Below are 19543 nucleotides of genomic sequence, written 5' to 3'. Positions count from 1 at the left end.
GTTCACTGAAAATTTTAAAAACATAGTAACTCACATCTGCCATCCAGACATCTACAGCCGAGTTCTCTCCAATTTGTGTGAGATTCCATTGATCACTAAGTTCCTCTGCAGTCTGTAAAAAGTATCATCCATCAATCCACAACAGTGCTTTCTTTATTGTTATAGGTGCCAAACCTGGAAAAAAAAAGTCAAATATAAGGATAGTGAATTTTACGCATAATGTGCATCTAATAACATATTAGCAATTTATAACAAATGTAAAGATGCAAACTTTGTAAGTGAATAGTAAACAAAACTCAGTGTCAGAACCAAGAAGAAAGCACTTTAATTTGAAACTCAGTGCAAATGTAAAGATACAAATTTTGTTAGCAATTTATAACAAAGATGCAAACTCTGGCTTTGCTATCTTTTTGGAAATTATGTAATGTACCCAAACCAAGTTCTTATCACCGATATTAATCTCTTTGGTTTTCATGTTTGATTGCAAAATTAAGAAAAAACTTAATTAACACAGTAACTCACTTGACCCAATACATAGAAGTGGTTTTAATGAGAATGAGCTCACATACATTTAGCTACATGATGCAAAATTTAACTTCAATTTCATATTCTAGACACATAGCACAAAATTAGAATTCTAATTAAAAATTCTAATTTGAGTTTCTCTCTGGTTCACCTATTATTATATATATAGATATATAGATGATAGTGTTAATTTTTTTAAGCTTGTAGTTATGCTCCTCGTAGAGTCAAAGTAATTACATACAATTTATAATAGGCAGACACATCGTTAAATAGAGAAAGAAAAATAATTTTTAATTAAAATAATGATAAAGTTTTGAGGTTGATGGAGTTGTACGGGAATAATAGATTAGCTAAAGTAGTATTTTAGATTTTTTTTTTTTTGAGAAACTATTTTATATCAAATCTTATTAAAAAGGCATGGAGAAGTAATATATAAAAACAGGCTTATAATACATTATATAACTAGAGTATCAATACAAAAGAGTTTGTAGTAGTAAGTTGGAGTTATAAAGACTGAATCTCTAACACGCACAACCGACATGTGGGATAATATCGAGAGCTATTTTTTGTTGTTGTTGACCATGGACTATGAAATAATAGGTAATAATTGAGCTGAAATAAGTACTAATCCATTTATTTATGTTCTGATAAGATACTAATAAGGTTTTACACGGCATTATTATTATTATTATTATTATATTTTTGGAGAAACAAACACACAAGAGGGACAACGAGAGGGAAATGGGCTGTTCAACGAATCAACAGTCAACACCCACACCTGCAATTAAGCTCATTGGTTCTGGAATTATAATAATTTGTCTTATGAATAAAATTACTCAAATTAAAATGAAAAAAGAAAAGGAAATGATAATATATATTATGATAAACAAAGGCATGAATCTTGAAACGGTCCAAGAGAGATATCTGATCAACTGGATACTGAAAGATTCACGCGTATCAACCATTTATTAGCTAGCTGCTCTCAGCCTCAGCCTCACATGTACTTTTAAAGAAGAAGGAATGGCAAAGGAAACAGTGTGCGTGACTGGAGCCAACGGGTTCATAGGCTCATGGCTGGTGCGGACCCTCTTGGAATCTGGCTACACCTCCATCCACGCCTCCATTTTCCCTGGATCCGACCCCACCCATTTATTACAACTCGACAACTCCAACTCCAACTCTATCCACATCCACGTCTTTGAGGCCGATGTCTTGGATTTTGACGCCGTGTGCAAGGCCGTGGAGGGCTGCTCCGGTGTGTTCCACGTGGCATCCCCCTGCTCTCTTGAGGACCCCAAGGACCCTGAAAACGACTTGCTTCGACCCGCCGTGCAAGGCACGCTCAACGTTCTCCAAGCGGCCAAGAGGTTCAACGTCAGGCGCGTCGTCCTCACGTCTTCTATCTCCGCGTTGGTCCCCAACCCCACGTGGCCTCCCAACAAGGTATTCGACGAGTCCTCCTGGACCCACCTCGATTACTGCAAGGCTCGACACAAATGGTACCCTGTGTCCAAGACTTTGGCTGAGAAAGCAGCTTGGGAGTTCGCCCAGAAACATCATGGGATGGATGTCGTGGCTATACACCCTGCCACGTGTCTGGGCCCACTGTTGCAACCTGGGTTGAATGCGAGCTGTGCTGTGTTGTTGAACTTGCTTCAGGGGTCCAAGGACAGTCAGGAGTACCATTGGCTGGGTGCTGTGCATGTCAAGGACGTGGCCAAGGCACAGCTTTTGTTGTTCGAGACTCCTTCTGCTTCTGGCAGATATCTCTGCACCAATGGCATCTATCAGTTTTCTCATTTTGCTCTCAAAGTCTCCAACCTCTTCCCTCACTATCCTCTTCATAGGTTTGTGTCTTTCTTTCTTTCTTTCTTTAACTTTAAACCCCGCCCACCTCAATTCCACTTTAATTTTGATTCTCTCTTACACAATTAAGAGGATAGGAAGCGCACCAAATTTATTAAACAAATAGGATAGGAGCTTTAGTGAATATGAGTATGCCTATCTGAATGCTAATTTGGGAACCCCCCATGCCTTCTTCATATAGACTAAACTTAAATACTCAATTATTTGGTTTAAGAGGGAAACAAAACAATTTTTAAGCTTTGTTGTTGCTATGCTGGTTGGTTTATGTCATATACTGTTTGTTAATCATTGATGTTGTCAATCAATAAAATCTTGCGTCAAAAAAGACTTGCTCCATTCAGGTCTAGAATAAGCATTGGAATTCTATGTTTGTGGACTACATATATAGCTAGGAAACTATTGTTTTGCACTTCTGAATCTGCTTATCTTAGACTTAGAGATTGCCAAGAAGAACATCCCATCTGGCACTGGCAGCAAGGGGAATACAAGTGTATTAATCACATATCAATGTATTCCGATGGAATCAACGCGAGGAAAACAATGCACCTATTAATAGAAGCATTCCTTGGGAATTATATTGCAAGCACTAGGAATCCTCACTGTTATATGATTACCATACATCAGTCTATTAATCGTACTCCATGTGGTATGCATGTTACACGGGGTGACTTTATCTTTTTAATGCTGGGAACCAACCTTTCTTTATTCTCTTGTCCTTTTGCCTCTATTACTTTATCTAGTTATGATGGCTTCCCTGCTGAACAAAATGGGAGCTTTTCTTATAGTGGCCTGGGTTTTTTTGTTTGTTCCGGAGTAATAATAGATATCTCTGTTGATTTTTTCTGGTTGGATGTATTTACTTTGTGTAAGAGAGTTCACTCTAGCATAGGAAGATACTCCTTTTATAGCTCAAAGCTCCATCTTCTATACTATTACTACTTTATTTTTATGCCTCACTCTTCTGGTGCTGGCTTTACAAGGTCCACAACATTAGTTCTCAATGGTTACTATCTCCATAAGGCATAAGTGTACCTTTCGCGTTCTGACATCTGCAGTATGCCTTGTTGAAACTTTGAATCATATGCATACTGTCATCCCTCTAAAGATTTTTCTCTATCATGGAGATATTTCGATATATACTAGAGATAAAAAGGTAACGCACGCTTTTAGTGATTTAGAAAGAAAAGAAAATGGGTTATACTTCTATTAGTCAATGTGCTAAAGCTGTTATAGTAGAGAGATATATACAGCAAAGTATTGTCTTTCTTATGAAATGGTTGAGTTGGTGACCCAAAACCATGAAAAATGAGCATCTGTTCAAGCTGATGTTGTCTGTCTTCTCTATTAACATAATTGAAAATGTGGATCTATAATCAGTTGTGCTAAATCTTGAGCAACCTGTGATTATGAATAGCAAAATTTTTATGATTTTTGAAGATGAAATTTAAACCTACATTACATGATTATTTTGATTGTCATTGTGTCTCCACATTTTCTCAATGAAAGACCTTGATTACTCTCAAAGAAAAAGGCTTTTATGACGAGCTTTGTTATAATTTGTTCTTGAGAACAACCAAGGTCATTTCTATCGCTTAGTAAGTGGAAGCAGGGATAGTTGGCAATGTATGTCACAAGGAAACGGGACAATCTGGTGTTCTGGTTTTATGTACTTTGTGATAAAATAAAAAAGTACATAAAATAAAATAAAATGGAAGTTATCCTTGGTATTGCCAGCCTTTTGTACTTTTTGATCCTTCTCAGATCTAGAAAAACATCATTTTTGTCTAATTAATTTTTTTTTTTTTATCTGATTCTAAATGACGGAAGTTTATAACTTGGATTACATACAGGTTTAATGGGGAAACTCAGCCAGGATTGACAGCATGCCAAGATGCAGCAAAGAGATTAATCGATCTGGGTCTGGTCTTCACTCCGGTTGAAGATGCTGTCCGGGACACAGTGGAGAGCCTCAAAGCTAAAGGCTTCCTGAGCTAGAAAATGCCACAATCTTAGGTTGTTCTTTCTATTCTTCTTTTTTATTTTTTCTATTTTTCAATACTGTATTTAAATTTTTCATCGTTTCATTGCCTTATTAAGTTGGCAGTAATAATGAATGCAATTAAGTGTCCGTTTGGCATAATTAATTTTGCCAACTTATTTTACTATTCAGCTTATTTTTGCTACTATTTATGGTCCCACTGCATTTTTTGGTACTATTCATGAGTCTCACTGTACTATTTCAGTTAATTTTTACTTTTATCTACAGTACTTTTAGTAAAAAGTTTTCATTTTCAGCAAAATAAGCAAATCTCAAACAAACTAAGTGTTGTTTATATTAGTGATCCCATCACATCCTTTTTCTCATTTGTTTCTAAAAGTAACTATGATTGATCAAAAGATCATCTTCTTTGTGTAATGCATTTCTATTTAATCATTTAACTTTATAACAACTTCAACATTCTAAATGTAAAATGAGAGTCAATTGGGGCTCTATCTTGAAAGGTATACTCCACTAGAATCAAGGGTCCCACTACTGTTACGATAGTGGGAACTCCCGTTACTTATCTCCTCATAACTTGCAGAAGTGGATGTGGAATTAGCATTGAGATTTAAACCAGCAAGCTCCATAATGTTTTCAATCTCTTTAACTACCTCAGCCATCATAGGCCTATCAGATCCTGCTTCTTCCACACACCTCATTGCCAGATCCACAAACTTTTCTAAACCTTTCAGGGTTGTTCCCAAACCAATGGCTGGGTCAAGAAATTCATGAAGGTTGTATAAATCTTTTGTCTTATCCATTTTCTCTTGCACCTCTCTCACAATATATTTTCCATGCTCTATTGGCTTTCTTGCAGTTATCAGCTCCAACATTAGCACTCCAAAGCTATATACATCACTTTTCTCAGTCAACCGATGGGTCATGTAATATTCTGGATCCATGTAGCCCTACAATTGATAAAATCCATTCTTAGTGCTAGATTTTGATGTATTTTTGTGAAATTTAGATAATAATAAGACAAAAAGTTTGAAACATAAGCTTTTCTTCTTCAAGTAATTGGAAATCAAGAATGCCTAAACTACCACAAACTCATACTAGTACTCTTATGGTCCAACAGAAACCAACCCTACTCTGCAATGGGAGATTGTGGGATCATTAAATGAAAATCTCTTCCCCTCCAAATATATGGTGGTTCTAGCAGTAATAGTAGGCAGCAAGAAATGCTTGCCCTGCCTATAACATTTCCTTAAATTTTTGTGCAGGATATAGTTGGTGTGGTGAACAGCTCCTACTGGCTGCTTTGTTTTCCTAATCAGTTTTAAGGCCTCCTAGTACTAGTAGAAGCATGTATGTGTGTGTGTTAGCCAGAAAAAAAAAAAAAAAAAGCCCTTGCCTATGGCTGGGCCTAGAACTTTAGTAAAAGAGGGGGAAAAATAGGTAGCAATCTTCACATTTATCTTCTTTATCCCTCAAAACATTTCCAGAAGCTCCACCTAGAATTTCAGAAAACTTAACTTGATTATTCCTGAAAATTCTTAAAAAATGTTCCTTTAACCATGTTTATCTTGCTACTACCTGAAAATTCTATAAAATGTTCCATTAACCATATTTATCTTGCTACTCCCTTCGTATTTGGCATGTTAAGAAAATCCAACTTTTTAAAGAACATTATTTAATGCATTTTCTTTTACATAAAATGTACAAGTTTCCAAAACTACCATCTTTAATTTAAATTTTAGTGAGAGAGGGATATTGACTTTTCAAATAAAGTAGAGGTATGTTAGGAAATTTATTGATTGACTTTTCAAAGAAGACTTCATTTTGAGACATCCCAAAATAGAATATAGGCCAAACAAATTGGGATAGAGAGAGTAATCAGAGTATTACTTTAGAGCAAATATCTGACTATAGTCGATTATCATTTACATTTTGGGGTCTCCTTTCTTTGTTATTGGGTTTGCAAAATTTAGAACTTTTTAAGTCCAGCCCATGAAAGAATAAGTTTGGAGGTTTTTAAGTTGGTTTTGGAATTCTATATTAGCTAGAAGAATAATGAGGAGCATTAGGCCTCATAAATAGAGTTGTGGTGTAGCCTGTTGTTGTGCGCGTAAGGGTTAATTAGAAGACAAAGTTTTGTCTAGTAAGAGAGTTAGAGAATAAGCTTTGTCTAGTATGTTAGTATGAAAGCACCTTTAGGTGTATTGGAGATTTGTGTTAGTTTATATTTGTGAGGTTTATGAGAGTTTATGACTAGTTGTAATTTTCATTGATAGTGGATATTTTTGTCTAGTGTTGTTGGATGTAGACATAGAGTTTGCCAAATCATGTCAAAATTTATGTATTGTTTTGCTTTCCTTTTATTATTTTATACGTTTTTCACAAGGAAAATCCATTGAAAGTGAGCTATTTTCTTTTAGAGCAGATGCCTAGCTAAAGAATGAGTCATATAAATAACATAGAAAAATGCAACATTTTTTCTGAAGTAAAGGTTAAAAGATTCTGAACTAACCATTGTCCCCTTAACTTGAGTGATTACATGACTGCTTTCACTGTCAGCCATTGGCTTGGAGATTCCAAAATCAGAAACTTTAGCATTTAATGACTCATCCAGTAGGATGTTGTTTGATTTTATGTCCCTATGTATAATGGGTGGATTGGCAAATTCATGAAGATAGGCCAGGCCTCTGGCTGCACCAAGGGCCACATTAAGTCTCCTTATCCAATCCAACCTGATTCCTGACTTCCCTGCATAGACAATATGGAAATTGTCAATTAGGAAGATAGAAGGATTAGGAATCTGTATCTTTTGATTTCAAAATCTTTGTTTGAGTTTCTAGGGTGGTTCATCATGTACTAATACAGGAACAAGAATCTGACAACTACTTCATTGGTGCATGTCAAGCTAGATGTCTGCATCTCAATTTTGCAACTGGAAAATGAGTTACACTCGAACAGTTAAAACCTAATATTGGATGGGAAGTACAATTTTGATGCCCGGATTATTACAAAGTATGGGTTTGGGTCCCCCAGCATAGAGTCATCAAATTCTTTGGCAGAATTCTAATCAGGGATTGTCTACCGAAACTCATTCTATTTTCTTGGGGAGAAGTGATCAAAGTTAGGCTAGACAAATCATAGTATTTGCCAAGCTATTTATTTCCTCTCATGTCATCTTTGGATGAGGGCATACTGGAAAACAACAGAAGTCTTCTTATGGTCACGCTACTATCTGATTTTTCTATCAATTTTGTAGGTAGATAAAAGGTATATTGCCCAACAATTATTGGCTTAATGGTAAATACAAATGCTTGTGAATTGAAGAATTCATTATATATAGATTAAGTGCGCAATTGAAGTCTTAATAAATACTAGAATTCTTATTAAGTGGAGGAGTAAAATGGATGGAAAGTACCTGAGAGACTATCCTTTAGACTACCATTTAGAACATACTCATACACTAGAATTTGTTCACCTTTCTTGAAACAGAACCCCAGAAGGCTGACAAGATTCTTATGATGGACCCTCGATAAAAGTTCAATCTCAGTTTTGAACTCAAGCTTTCCCTGTTTAGATTCTTTTTTTGCCTTTTTAATGGCGATCAATTGCCCAGTAGGAAGAGACCCTCGATAAACCTGTAAAAATGAAGTCAAACAAGAGATTTAGTGACCACTCAGTGACAGCAATAGTTTGCATAATTAGGAAGAAGGTTCAGAAGCTATCCTTAATTAGAAAACCAAGAAAAATAAAATAAAAGAAGAATTGAAGTGGCAAAAAGCAATACAAATTGGAAAGATAAGAACAGTTTTCATTTTTTTACCAGACATACATTTATAAGATACAATACTGAGAGAGAATCAAACTGACCTTCCCGTAACCGCCAGATCCAATCTCATTTGCTACTGAAAAATGTTCAGTGTATTTCTCAACCTCTTTAAGGGAAAACCATCTCACACCTTTTACCTCAAGAAAACTATCACCCCTCCTCCTTCTCAGGTCCAATTGTTCTGCTTTATATGACATGAATTAGATAAATAACCCTACAAATCCCATATGATTAGCTAAAAAGTGCTAAATCTACTCAAAAACTCATCTTACCATATGGGTTGGTATGTTCAATTACTTTTTTTGCTCTTTTCTTTGCATGGAGAGCATAAACCCATGCAAGGAGTATTAACAGTAGCACGATGGAACCAACTACAGCTTCAATTATAATATAAACAAGACTAAACATATTGTTTTGATCATGGTTTACCAACATTACAAATTAGAGTTCTAAATACATAAATTCCTAAACCTTTAGAACCTAACACTCTCCATTGATACATCCTTGAGAGGTTATTGATCAAATCCTTTTCTCACCACACCCACGTCTGTGAGAATGTCTTTTGGTGCTAAGAGAAGCAGTTTGGAAGGGACCAATGGTTATTGGTTGATGCTATGGGCTATAGCGGAATTCGATAAGCTAAAGAAGAAAAAGGTTCGGCATAACCTCGTTGGAGCAAGAAACTTTGAGGGCTTAGGTACCTAGGTAGATTAGGCTTAGAGGGTCTAGTACTGTTCATGTATCCTGACTACATTTTCTAGTGGATTATTGACTACTTGGAGGGCGGCGGAGAGGTTTTACGCTGAGGGCTTTGGTTTCCTCTTCGATAACATATAGCGTGTTGTCCTTATGTTTGTATCTCTCTTCCCTTTATCTTTTCCTTTTATTTTCTGTAGTGGATGTGGTTATAATTGGCTTAAATTGTTTATTAATTCTGTGTTTGGCTTATGTTCATGTTCCACACATTAATTGTTTGATAATAAGCTTGAATTGATAATTTGTAATTTGGGATCTAAACGTTCAATGGTGTTTTACACACATTTTGAACATTCAAATACCTAGTAAACATAGACCAGCCAAAACCACGTTCCGTCGAAATCTTCAAACCTCTCACTTGAATTATAGGAGTATTTCAAAAAAAGCTCAAGAATGAATCATGCATCCCGCAGGATCATTTTCACAAAATCATCACTGCAATAGTCAATATCCCCTACATAACAACTGCGAATGATTTCTTCCTTATCACCTATAAAGCGTACTAAATGCTCGAGGATCACCCTGGTCCGTGACAAGTAATCCTCGAAGTATCTCACTTTATGCTCTTCCAAGGCTTCCAATCTACAATTACCATGGTGAAGAGGGCCAATTGAAACGACCTTCGGAGTGTAGACATCATTCTTCCCTCGTCGAAGTTCATTTGGAATCTTGTAGATACGACATGAAGTTGATGATTGTCGAGCATGAGGTGAATCCTTTGCCTTTCTGAATCATTTAATTTCTTCAATGTTCTTTGCCAACCGTTCACTCTGAGTTTTATATTCACTTGAAGTTGAATTGTTTGCTTCCATTTGAATTTCAATATTTTGATTTTCCTTATTTATTGAAGCATTTGCTTCTTTTTCAATTTTCTTACTTCCTTGTTATTCCATCAATCAATAAGTTACTTGCTTTAAATTTCCTGATTACGAAGAAAAGAGCCACCAGCACTGAAACACAAGCACTCTTTAATTTCACATCAAAATCATTTATATAAAAAGGTAAAATATTATTTTGGTTTCTAAACTTTACAAAAAGTTCTTTTCTCTTTAATTTTTTATATTTTAGAAAAAAAAAAGGATGAAAAAATAATTTCTTTTCAATAGTTTAGGAATGAAAAAATATATTTTTTCAAAGTTTAAGAACATAAAGTAAAATATTTTCAATAGTTTAGAGACGAAAAAAAATTTTTTTTATAGTTTAGAGTTGAAACCAAATTTTTGGTAAAGTTTTGAGATCAAAATAGTATTTTTTTTCAAAACAAAAATTATGTGGTCCTAATGTTATTTCCATTACCATGCTACTACGTTCTAATTTGGTTATATGCACCAGTATATTGAAGAAAAATAATGAACAATTTGTATTCGCAAATATTATAATTAGCTGACTATAGTCATTTTGAATCGGAGAGATTTACTCTTTTTTTTTTTTTTTTTAAACACAATTGTAAAAAGGACAACTAATTTAGGTACTTAAAGTCATTTAATTTCATTGCCAATAGTTTGGTAAAATTCGTTAAATTGTTCATCTGGAATTCTTTTATTTTATGTACGAAAAAGAAGGGGCTTCTTTTAACATATTTAGATTCTAAGTCTTAATGTGATTCTTGTTATTGTGTTATTATAAAATTCCTTAATGTTATTACATTTTTCAATTTTTTTAAATTCAATCACCATGAAAAATATTGAAAATGCACAATTAATTTTTTGAATAAGGTGTTGTCAATAAATTTCCCATTAAAATTTATTCTTTGTACTTGAGTTTTAATGATACTAGTCGCTAACCCGTGCGATGCACAGGAAAGCTATTATATTTGAAGATGTAAACAGTTCTTTGCAGTTTCCTCTTTGATTGTACATTAGGATATCAATCTCAAAATTTCCTATCCTTGATATGAAACATTAAATTACGAAATGAAAAAAAAAAATCAAACTTAAATTAAAATTAAGATTCCAATCCTTAACATCTTCAATTATCTAATAAATGTATGAATCACACATTTAAAGAACTACTTAAGCAATATTTCAAATAAATTAAAAAGACAACTTTAAAGTATTCTTTGTATCTTTTTCCTTTGTTGCTTTGTAGTAGTATTGAATAACTCCTTTTGTTTTCCTTAATTACAGATGTTGGTGTGAGTTGTACATTGCTTTGAACATCAATTTTTCGAAATTTTGTAGAATCACTACATAGGTAATACCTCCCATCGTACCAAANATTTTTCCAAATTTTGTAGAATCACTACATAGGTAATACCTCACATCGTACCAAATACAATTGAGTGTTGCTACTAAATTTGTGAACACATAGAGGAGAGTCCTAGTAGTCTAATAATTAATGATTATGAATATGAAAGAAACAATGTCAAAGGAATCAAAATTAAGATCATCCAACTAATACAATTTTTTTTTTAATTAAATCATAGGAACAAACTACAATTTTTTTACTAAAATATAAAACTTAACTATAAACACGCACAGGAAAAAATAAATAAATAAATCTCAATGAATGAAACAAATAAAGAGAGGAATAAAAAGGAATTCAAATTAAGATCATCCAAAGCAGTATTGATATATATTCAATATGTTCTACGTGTTCACTGAGAAATTTAAACAAACACATAGAGAAAATACATGAAGATAACCAAGACAAAAGTTTTTTAAAAACAATGCAGAAAGTTATTCAAAACAGTGCAAATTTAATGAAATAGTGCAGTGCAGTGCAGATTTCTATGAAACAGGGTAGTGTAAATTTTGTGAAATAGTGTAGTGCAGATTTTAGTTGTAAAAAAAAGTAGACTTTAGATGTGTAACAGTGCAGATTTCATGTAGAAAAATAGTGTAGAAAAATAACATTTTGAAGAAGAAATCTTTTTAACAAATTGGATCCCTAGACCAAATTTTATTCATGGAGAAATTTAAACAAACAAATAGAGAACAAACACAAAGATAACCAAGACTAAACCTTCAAATTCATTTTGCTCATTTTATAGAGCTTGGCATATGAAACAAAAATCCCAAAGCCAAAGCCTATTAGTAAAACCACATACCAAATAAAATGGAGGTTATGATGTGGTTTTGGGGAAGGAGACGGGTAGAGAAAAGAGAGGATAGACTAACAGAACACAACGTATTAAGGCTAGTGATACCCATTGAGAAGCTTCAAACAGGGCCAAAAAAAAAAAAAAAAAATCCTTTCAAAAACTTTTCTTTTAAAGGTATGGATAATAGGTATACAATATCAATTGATTTTTTTTATATTCAAAATAAAATTTGGTTTGTGGTAAATTATGATAAATTAAGTTTCAAGACCCCAATATTTGTAAGCCACTTAAGTCAGAAAGTAAATTGCCAAAGTCATAATCTATTTATTCTAAAGACAATCACACAAAAAGACATTTAATGTTCTTTCAAACATTACCCTAACAAAAACATGTGAGAGAGAGAGAGAAGGGGGGGGGTGTATTTATACAGAGACACAGTGAGAAAATTGGTGAATCTATTGAACAAAATTCTGTTTTGATTTGTCTATTAAAGCCAATGAATGTTTTAGATACCAATGAATGTTGAAGGCTGATAGCAAAGGGGTTTTGAAAGGAAATTTTTGATTTATTTAAGTTTTACTTTTCTTTAAGAATACCCTTTTTTTTTTCCTTTCCTTTTCCTTCAATTTCTCACCAACAAAAACAATCATAAGAAAATTGCACAAAAAAAAAAAATTAGGACTTACGGTGAACCTGTGGACTTGTTTTGGAACTTTGCAGGTCAAAAATGGTGAAGTCTTGCTTTGAGTTTCTGCAGATAGGACAAAATTTATATGGAGGGAAGTAAAGAGAAAGGGTGAGAGAGAGAGGGAGAAGAAAGTATAGACAGATAGAAGAAGTGTTTGTTTTTTTTTTTGGGGGGAAGGAGTTTGACACTTGCAAAATTTATAACTACCCATGTTACGTTGTGTCTCTCTCTTCCCCTGCTTGATACTCTCAATAATAACGTAGTGAACACCTGAATTTCAAATTAAAGACATAACTTTTATTGTAGTGAAAAGGTATGGATTAATGGAGAGACTGTTGAAATTCCATGTCTTTTTATGTCTTTTATTGGCTGCACCTGAATTTATTTGATGACTGTTGGAATTCCATATAATAGCTACATTTGAAGAGTCTGGGTTAATGGAGAGACACATGATGGTGGAATTAAATTAATAAGAAGTGGGATTTATGGTGGAGATAGTGGTGAGAATTAAATTAATAAAAAGTGGGTTTTATGGTGGAGATAAGGGTGAGATTTATTTTATATTTATTTGTATTTTAAAATTTAAAAAACTAATTTTAAATTGTTGAACAATTAAAAAAATATGGTGGAAATGATATGGCTGCTGACGTGGCTCAATGTGAGCGTAGCAACATTGAATGCTACGCTTCAGCTTTTAGTAATATATAGATGCTTGATGACTTTGTTGATTCTGTTGGCATGAAGGTAGATGCGTCAAAATAGATATAGAAAACACAGCAATTTTTATTATGTAATCACAGAATTACCTGTATATTTCTCGTACTTATCACCAATAAAATAGAAAGGTCCAAAAATTATTGGTGCCTTGAAAGACTGGTTGCTAAGCATGAACCCAATACTTGAAATTCCTGTTCGATTGAAACTAACTAGACCATAAGGAAAGACTTTTAGCTTCACTTCAAGGTACTCAGATGAAGCCTTAATGGGATTACTCAGAGTTAGAGAGACTGAATCCACAGGAAGTTGATGGGAGTGAAAAGAATGCATGAGAGATTCCTCAAGTATGATGTAGTAAGTATTGTTCGCCAAGTCTGAGAAGGACAGAGCTCCGAAGAAGAGGGTTCCCGTGTATGGATATGCACACCTACAGTTGGGGCTTAAAATTTGATTTGAAATGCAGGGAGCAGGCCCGCAATTTTGTTGTGTTGAAGATGAGAAATTGGAGTGGGAAACTGTGCAGTAATTGTTTAGTGCTCCTGTCTCTTCACAGATTGGGTTGTCCTCCAGTCTGTAGAAGATAATACAGTGTTAGCACAATAATGAGAATGAGTACATTTTCTTGGAAATTTATCTTCCAAAAAAAATAGCTAGTCCTTTAATACTATAAATTAGAATAGGCCGAAGTTATTAGGAAATTCATCTTACATCAATGTAGCATTGTATGCTTCCTTTTCTTCTAAGTGAGAAATCAAATTGGACTGCAAATCAATGAGTTTGAGCCGGTTGCTATGGGTGGTGCCAATATCCAAGGAGCCATTGAGCTGGTTTTTCTTTAGTACCCTGTTATAACATGTCAGAACAATTGCCTCATAATCGTCATTTTCATGATATCAAGATATGTAACTACTCTCCTTAGTGTTCATACAAAGTAATTACTAATTTATTCGATTTGGATTTCTCAACATCCATTGCAATGAGTGTAATGATACTTTAGACAAGTTGATACTCACACTGTCTGTAGATGGGGTAAGCTGAATAGGGCAACTGGAATTTGTCCTTGAAGTTGTGTGTTTTCCATTATTCTGCCATGCAAGGGGGACAGGTATTACATCAGTACTGAATACTTTAAACCTGAGGCCAAAAATAAAAAGAAAAACAAAAGTACATTTCTCCTCATATCTTGGAAAAATAAACACCTTTGTTTCACATACATGCATGTTTGAGTAGATACACACACATTGAGCGTAATTGGTTTTGAATTGGATCAATATTTCCAATTGAATAAGTATGAGTAATGGGTCCATGGAGAGAGAGAGAGAGAGAGAGAGAGAGAGAGTACAGTGTTGTCAAAGACTGTAAGGTTGGGAACCATGGAGGAGCATTTGATCTATAAAAGGTATTATTGCTGATATCCCTGCAAAACTCATTTTAGTCAACAAATGAAACTCAAAAGCAAGAGAATATTGTTAGGCGACTGAGCATCTTCTTTGGAGGAGTGTAAAGGCTTAAATGATCATTTTTGTGAAAGTCTTAATAAACGATTTACTTAAGCCCACACTAACATTGAAGGGCAAGACTTAGATACAATATTTAGGTGCTGTTCCTTAGGTTTATTTTTTAAAATTTTGTTATGTGAATCTTTTCTCATGGGATGAAAGTGTATTTTTTAGTTAAGTAGCTACATAACTAAATGTTAAGATGGGAATCTAAAGAAGAGTACATTAGGTACTGTACCTAAGTTTTGTCAAACATTGAAATTCATATGTTAGTAATGTCATTATTACTTACACGTAGCTGAGGAGTTTCATGCCAGTAAGGTTAGGCACAGGTCCAGTCAGTTTATTGTTGGACAAGAACCTGAAAAAAAAATATAATATATCATCAAAAGCATGCCTTATAAAGTTTCCACACCAGGTCATAATAACTTTTTTCAAGCAAATATAAAGCTTCATTTGCATGTTTCATATTCATTCTTACATTTGGGTAAGATTAGTAAGATTGTTGAAGTTTGAAGGCACAGGCCCACTTAATGCATTCCCATCAACGCGACTATAGCCAAAACAAATATTCAACAACAATAACTTATTAGAAATCCATAGCCAATATAAATCTCTAGTGAATTTTCTGGAGTGTGTGATAGATACTCACAGCACCTCCAAGGCTTGCACAAGTCCAAGGGTGGAAGGAATGCTGCCAGTTAGTTGGTTGCCGTCCAAAAGCCTGCCAGAAGAATCAATGAGTCAATAGAGAGTAATGTATAAATTAGAACTGTTTCCTATTACAACTAGGATACCCATATGGAACAAATTCCAAGTTTTTTGGGGAGACAGCACACCACTTAACCCAAAAGTTAGAGCCGATGAGTTTGGCTCCAACTATATTATATTAACTATTCTTACTTTAAGCAACCAAAAAAAAAAAAAATTTTGTCGTTATTATTCAATGTGAGATTTCACTCACGTGTATACCCAACAAAGTTAGTTTTCTATTAAAAAGCAAAAGATGTTGCAAAACATCTACACTCTGCGAGTGTGCATGTCAGTGTATGTGTATTCTCTTCATTCAAGAGACACTATTGCATATTAAAAAAATATTATGCATAACATAACTACAATATATCAAGATGAAATTTTAAGAGTCAATACCTATTCCCTAAAAAATAAAAAATAAAAGAAAAGGGTGTTAAATGCAAAAGAAGCTATTAATGATTGAACATGAAACAGAAAAAGAATTTAACTTAGGAGGGGCTATTAGATATATATTTCCTATATTCATATGCATTTTAACATTGTTAACCCTTTCTATGTATTTTTTGCACCAGTCTTATTATTGAGGTAACCAAATAATGCATAAAATCTTCTCATGTAACTCGAATTATACCTAGAGATTCAAGATATTAGAGGTATAATTAGTCTTACACATGTATCAGAACCATTTTTGAGCTGAAAATCTGAGGTGGGATCCTTCCTGAAAGTTTATTCTGTCCAAGATGACTGTAGATAAGAGACAGAATATAAAATGGTTGTTATAGTTGGAGAAAATAAATTCAAAGGATGAGAATAACAAATTTGTTTTGATAAAATTATTGATTGTCCCAAAAGCTTAATACACGTGGTATTTTAAACTTTCGTAAATGGGAGGTAGAGTAAAGACAAGTTCAAACTCAAGACCACCTACTCTAATACCATGATATATTACCAATTCTTCCAAAAGTGAATTAAATAATTTAACCATTATTCTAACAAGATCAAATCACAAAGAGAGTTGACATACAAGTGTCTGGCATTAACTAGCATATCAAGACCAGGTGTGCTCCCATTAGAGACAGGGACGGGTCCATCAAGCTGGTTGTCAGTTAGATCGAGCCAAAGAAGATTGGATAGATTACCAATGGAAGGCGGAATCTGTCCACTGAATTGATTAGAATTCAGAGATCTGCAGTTGAAAGCAATGAAGTGTTTCAGAATTCACTGTATGTTAGCCATGTCATTTCACTGCACTAAAAATAGAATCTCATTGTGAATTACATGTGTAAACATATACAAACATAAATTAGAGACACAGATTGTAGATTTTCAGGACTTACTAGTAGACCCTTCATCTAAAGTAGTGTCCTTTATTATATGGAAGATAGCATCTATAAGGAATTTAATTCATATTGGCTTTTGCCGTAAAACATACCATTTTTCTTATGGTTAGTCTACGGGATGGGGATCCTATTTTGAAAATATGCTACCAATTAATCCATTCACTTACTGAAAAACTTATAAAATCAGGATCCTTACAGGTAAAGTAGCTGCTCTAGAGATCCTATTGTGTCAGGAATAGGACCTGAGAAGCTGCAACCAACTAGGATTCTGATATGCAAATAAGAAAGAAACATTGTAAATCAGGAAGATCTTTACCACCCAATTTGAGTTCCAGCACAGACTGTTAACAAAAATCAATATTTTCTTACAAGTTCAATAGTTTCTTCAAACTCCCAATTGATCGTGGGAGTGTTCCTGTCAGGCCCTTGTTGTAAGATAGATCCCTATAAGAAAGAAGCTATTCAGGAATGCATTACTAAACTTACTGATCAAGTTACTATCAAATAAGCATCATGAATGGAGATTTTCATTTGATTTAATTAGGAAATTTTAAAATAAAGTAAAATCTTCGGTCATTGTTTTGTGATATAGTCGCCTAAATTGGCTATTGTGAGGTCCACATCTCCATGACCATGAGCCAGAGAAATCATCCACAAACATTTAGCAGTGAATTTTTATAATTTTGAGCTCTGCAGTTTCTTGTAGTGGAATGGTGGTTCAGAGATATCTGTTGGAAATTGATTCCGAAGACTAAATAACAAAGGCAATGAGAACATAAAAACATACAGGGTCTTTAATTCAGATAACAATTCGAAATCTCCAGACAGGGAGCCTGTCAAACCAATGCTTGATAGCGTTCTGAAATGATGTAAAAGTCAGCTTTATACCAAAATTTAGAATTTTCATGAACAAGCAAACGTGCCAACAAAAACTAGAAAGCGAATACAATGCAGAAAGCTTACATGGAGGTCACACGTGAATTTTTGCACTCAATTCCTTCCCATTCCTCGCCACAAGGATCCGAACCCACCCAATTGGGTGGTGTATTCTGCCATATATCCTTGAGAGAAAGTAGAGCAACATCTGCATATGGATTTTTAAAAGCTTCATAACTGAATCTCCAAAAATTATCAAACAGTACTATCTAATAGTAAAAAACCTCTTTATTGGTGATAGTCTTCTCAGTGTTGACTAAGTATTTCCTAGTGTCAAGTGCTGCCAAATAACCAACCATATGATTTGTAGTTTGTACTGTTCAGACTATCAGAACTGAGAAGGGTATTGAGCAAACCAAATAGTTGTGCAAACTACAAACGCATGGTCTCTCATATTGCGCCAAAAAAAATAATAATATAACAGTCGTTCATATTCCAACCAAACTAATAATATAATAGTTACACAAACTAACAGGAAGACAATGAAATGGACTGAACTTACAGTCCTGATTTTCTGTCTCGGCTGCTATAGCTGAAAGTATGATGAAAAAAGGCAGCAGAAGCAGCTGACTCCTTTGTACCATTACTAAACAAACAATAGGCATCAATACCTCTTAACTCTGAGGACTTTCTCTTGTTGGATAATAAAATCTTTCAGAAAAAAAACTAATATATTAAGTAAAGCTATAATTCGACAAAACTCAATAGCTAGTAAGCTTCGTTTAAATTTGTAACCAACTGTTTCTTATATATTAACCGGTATTACTATACGAGTATAAGAACTTGGAAGGAATTTTAATTGGTTGGGATATATATATATAGACAGATTATCAAAGTAATATCTGCGGCATAAATGATTAATGAGGACAAAAACTTATCTTTAAACCCATGATACAGTGTCGTTGAAAGTTATTACACTACTTTTTTCAACATAAAAAATGTTTTCAACATAACTACATAAGTATACTTCCTAAGAAAAAGATTTAAACAACAATGCTTGAATTATTTTGAAAATAATTTTTCTTTAGAAAATTCACATATTTTGTAAAAGAATTTTTCTTTGAAAACGTTAATTTTGTACTTTTTTGGAAAGGAAAGTTTTGGGAAAAGTTTTTTATTTTTTATTTTATTTTTTTATTTTTTAATGAGGAAAGTCTTGTAGTTTTTTATAAAAGGAGAAAGTTTTAGAAAACTACTTTCATCATTTTTTTTTAAAGAAAAAAAATTTCCTTTGAACAAGAAAAATTTGAAATAGGAAACAAGTTTTCATTTTTTTAAAAAAGGTTTTTGAAAAGAGTTTTGTAAGGCCAAGATTTGTAGCCCAAGTTCAAAAAAAAAAGGGATGTAAGCCCAATAAGCCCAATACAATAAAATTTGTAGATAGTGGGTAAAAGAACGAGGTTGTTTGTGAAATCTACAACAGTTAATTAAGGATTTATCAAAAGAGCAAGTGCGGAAACACACTTGACTTGAACAAATTTAGGTCCGAGGAGACAAATTGAAATTAGAATGACTAAGGTTGCTCTTGGAGCTATAGTAGATTTTTCTCCCTCTTCTCTTTTCTTCTTTTTCCGGTCCCTTCTCATGAAAGAACC

At 33.8% G+C, this 19543-nt stretch overlaps 2 protein-coding genes across 3 annotated transcripts; one reads left to right on the top strand and one right to left on the bottom strand.

The window, feature by feature from the left end:
* The first annotated feature begins 1384 nt into the window (after positions 1 to 1384).
* LOC112007082 (phenylacetaldehyde reductase) lies at positions 1385 to 5661 on the top strand. Of its 2 annotated transcripts, XM_024039394.2 has the most exons (3): positions 1385 to 2372; positions 4242 to 4404; positions 5250 to 5661. In XM_024039394.2, exons 1-2 carry the CDS (start codon positions 1546 to 1548, stop codon positions 4384 to 4386), a joined length of 972 nt encoding a protein of 323 aa, XP_023895162.2. In that variant the 5' UTR covers positions 1385 to 1545; the 3' UTR covers positions 4387 to 4404; positions 5250 to 5661. The 2 variants fall into 2 exon arrangements, with proteins under 2 accessions (XP_023895162.2, XP_023895161.2); XM_024039393.2 differs by lacking the exon at positions 5250 to 5661 and having other exon boundaries at positions 4242 to 4556.
* Positions 4692 to 18601, bottom strand: LOC112007055 (leucine-rich repeat receptor protein kinase HPCA1). The gene is made up of 20 exons (XM_065771392.1): positions 18451 to 18601; positions 17976 to 18096; positions 17800 to 17871; positions 17382 to 17456; positions 17209 to 17280; positions 16697 to 16858; positions 16342 to 16416; positions 15572 to 15643; positions 15401 to 15472; positions 15212 to 15280; positions 14763 to 14837; positions 14434 to 14505; positions 14129 to 14263; positions 13502 to 13991; positions 8697 to 8719; positions 8489 to 8616; positions 8258 to 8397; positions 7806 to 8025; positions 6903 to 7138; positions 4692 to 5340 (listed from the first exon to the last, which is right to left on the bottom strand). The coding sequence occupies exons 1-20, from the start codon at positions 18551 to 18553 to the stop codon at positions 4882 to 4884; spliced, it is 2871 nt and encodes a 956-aa protein (XP_065627464.1). The 5' UTR covers positions 18554 to 18601; the 3' UTR covers positions 4692 to 4881.
* Positions 18602 to 19543: the final 942 nt, after the last annotated feature.

The sequence above is a fragment of the Quercus suber genome, unplaced genomic scaffold, assembly GCF_002906115.3.
Source record: "Quercus suber isolate HL8 unplaced genomic scaffold, Cork oak 2.0 scaffold_43, whole genome shotgun sequence".
Taxonomy (NCBI): domain Eukaryota; kingdom Viridiplantae; phylum Streptophyta; class Magnoliopsida; order Fagales; family Fagaceae; genus Quercus; species Quercus suber.
Note: the sequence above shows the minus strand (reverse complement) of the source record. Positions and strands in the feature narration are given on the sequence as shown.

Excerpts from the sequence above, each read along its gene's own strand:
- LOC112007082 (XM_024039394.2), top strand. The coding sequence starts at position 1,546 with ATGGCAAAGGAAACAGTGTGCGTGACTGGAGCCAACGGGTTCATAGGC. Across the intron at positions 2,373-4,241 it reads CCTCACTATCCTCTTCATAG|GTTTAATGGGGAAACTCAGC; the intron begins GTTTGTGTCTTT and ends GATTACATACAG.
- LOC112007055 (XM_065771392.1), bottom strand. The coding sequence starts at position 18,553 with ATGCCTATTGTTTGTTTAGTAATGGTACAAAGGAGTCAGCTGCTTCTG. Across the intron at positions 16,417-16,696 it reads CTAGTTAATGCCAGACACTT|TCATCTTGGACAGAATAAAC; the intron begins GTATGTCAACTC and ends TCTTATCTACAG. Across the intron at positions 14,838-15,211 it reads ATGAAACTCCTCAGCTACGT|GGATATCAGCAATAATACCT; the intron begins GTAAGTAATAAT and ends TGAGTTTTGCAG.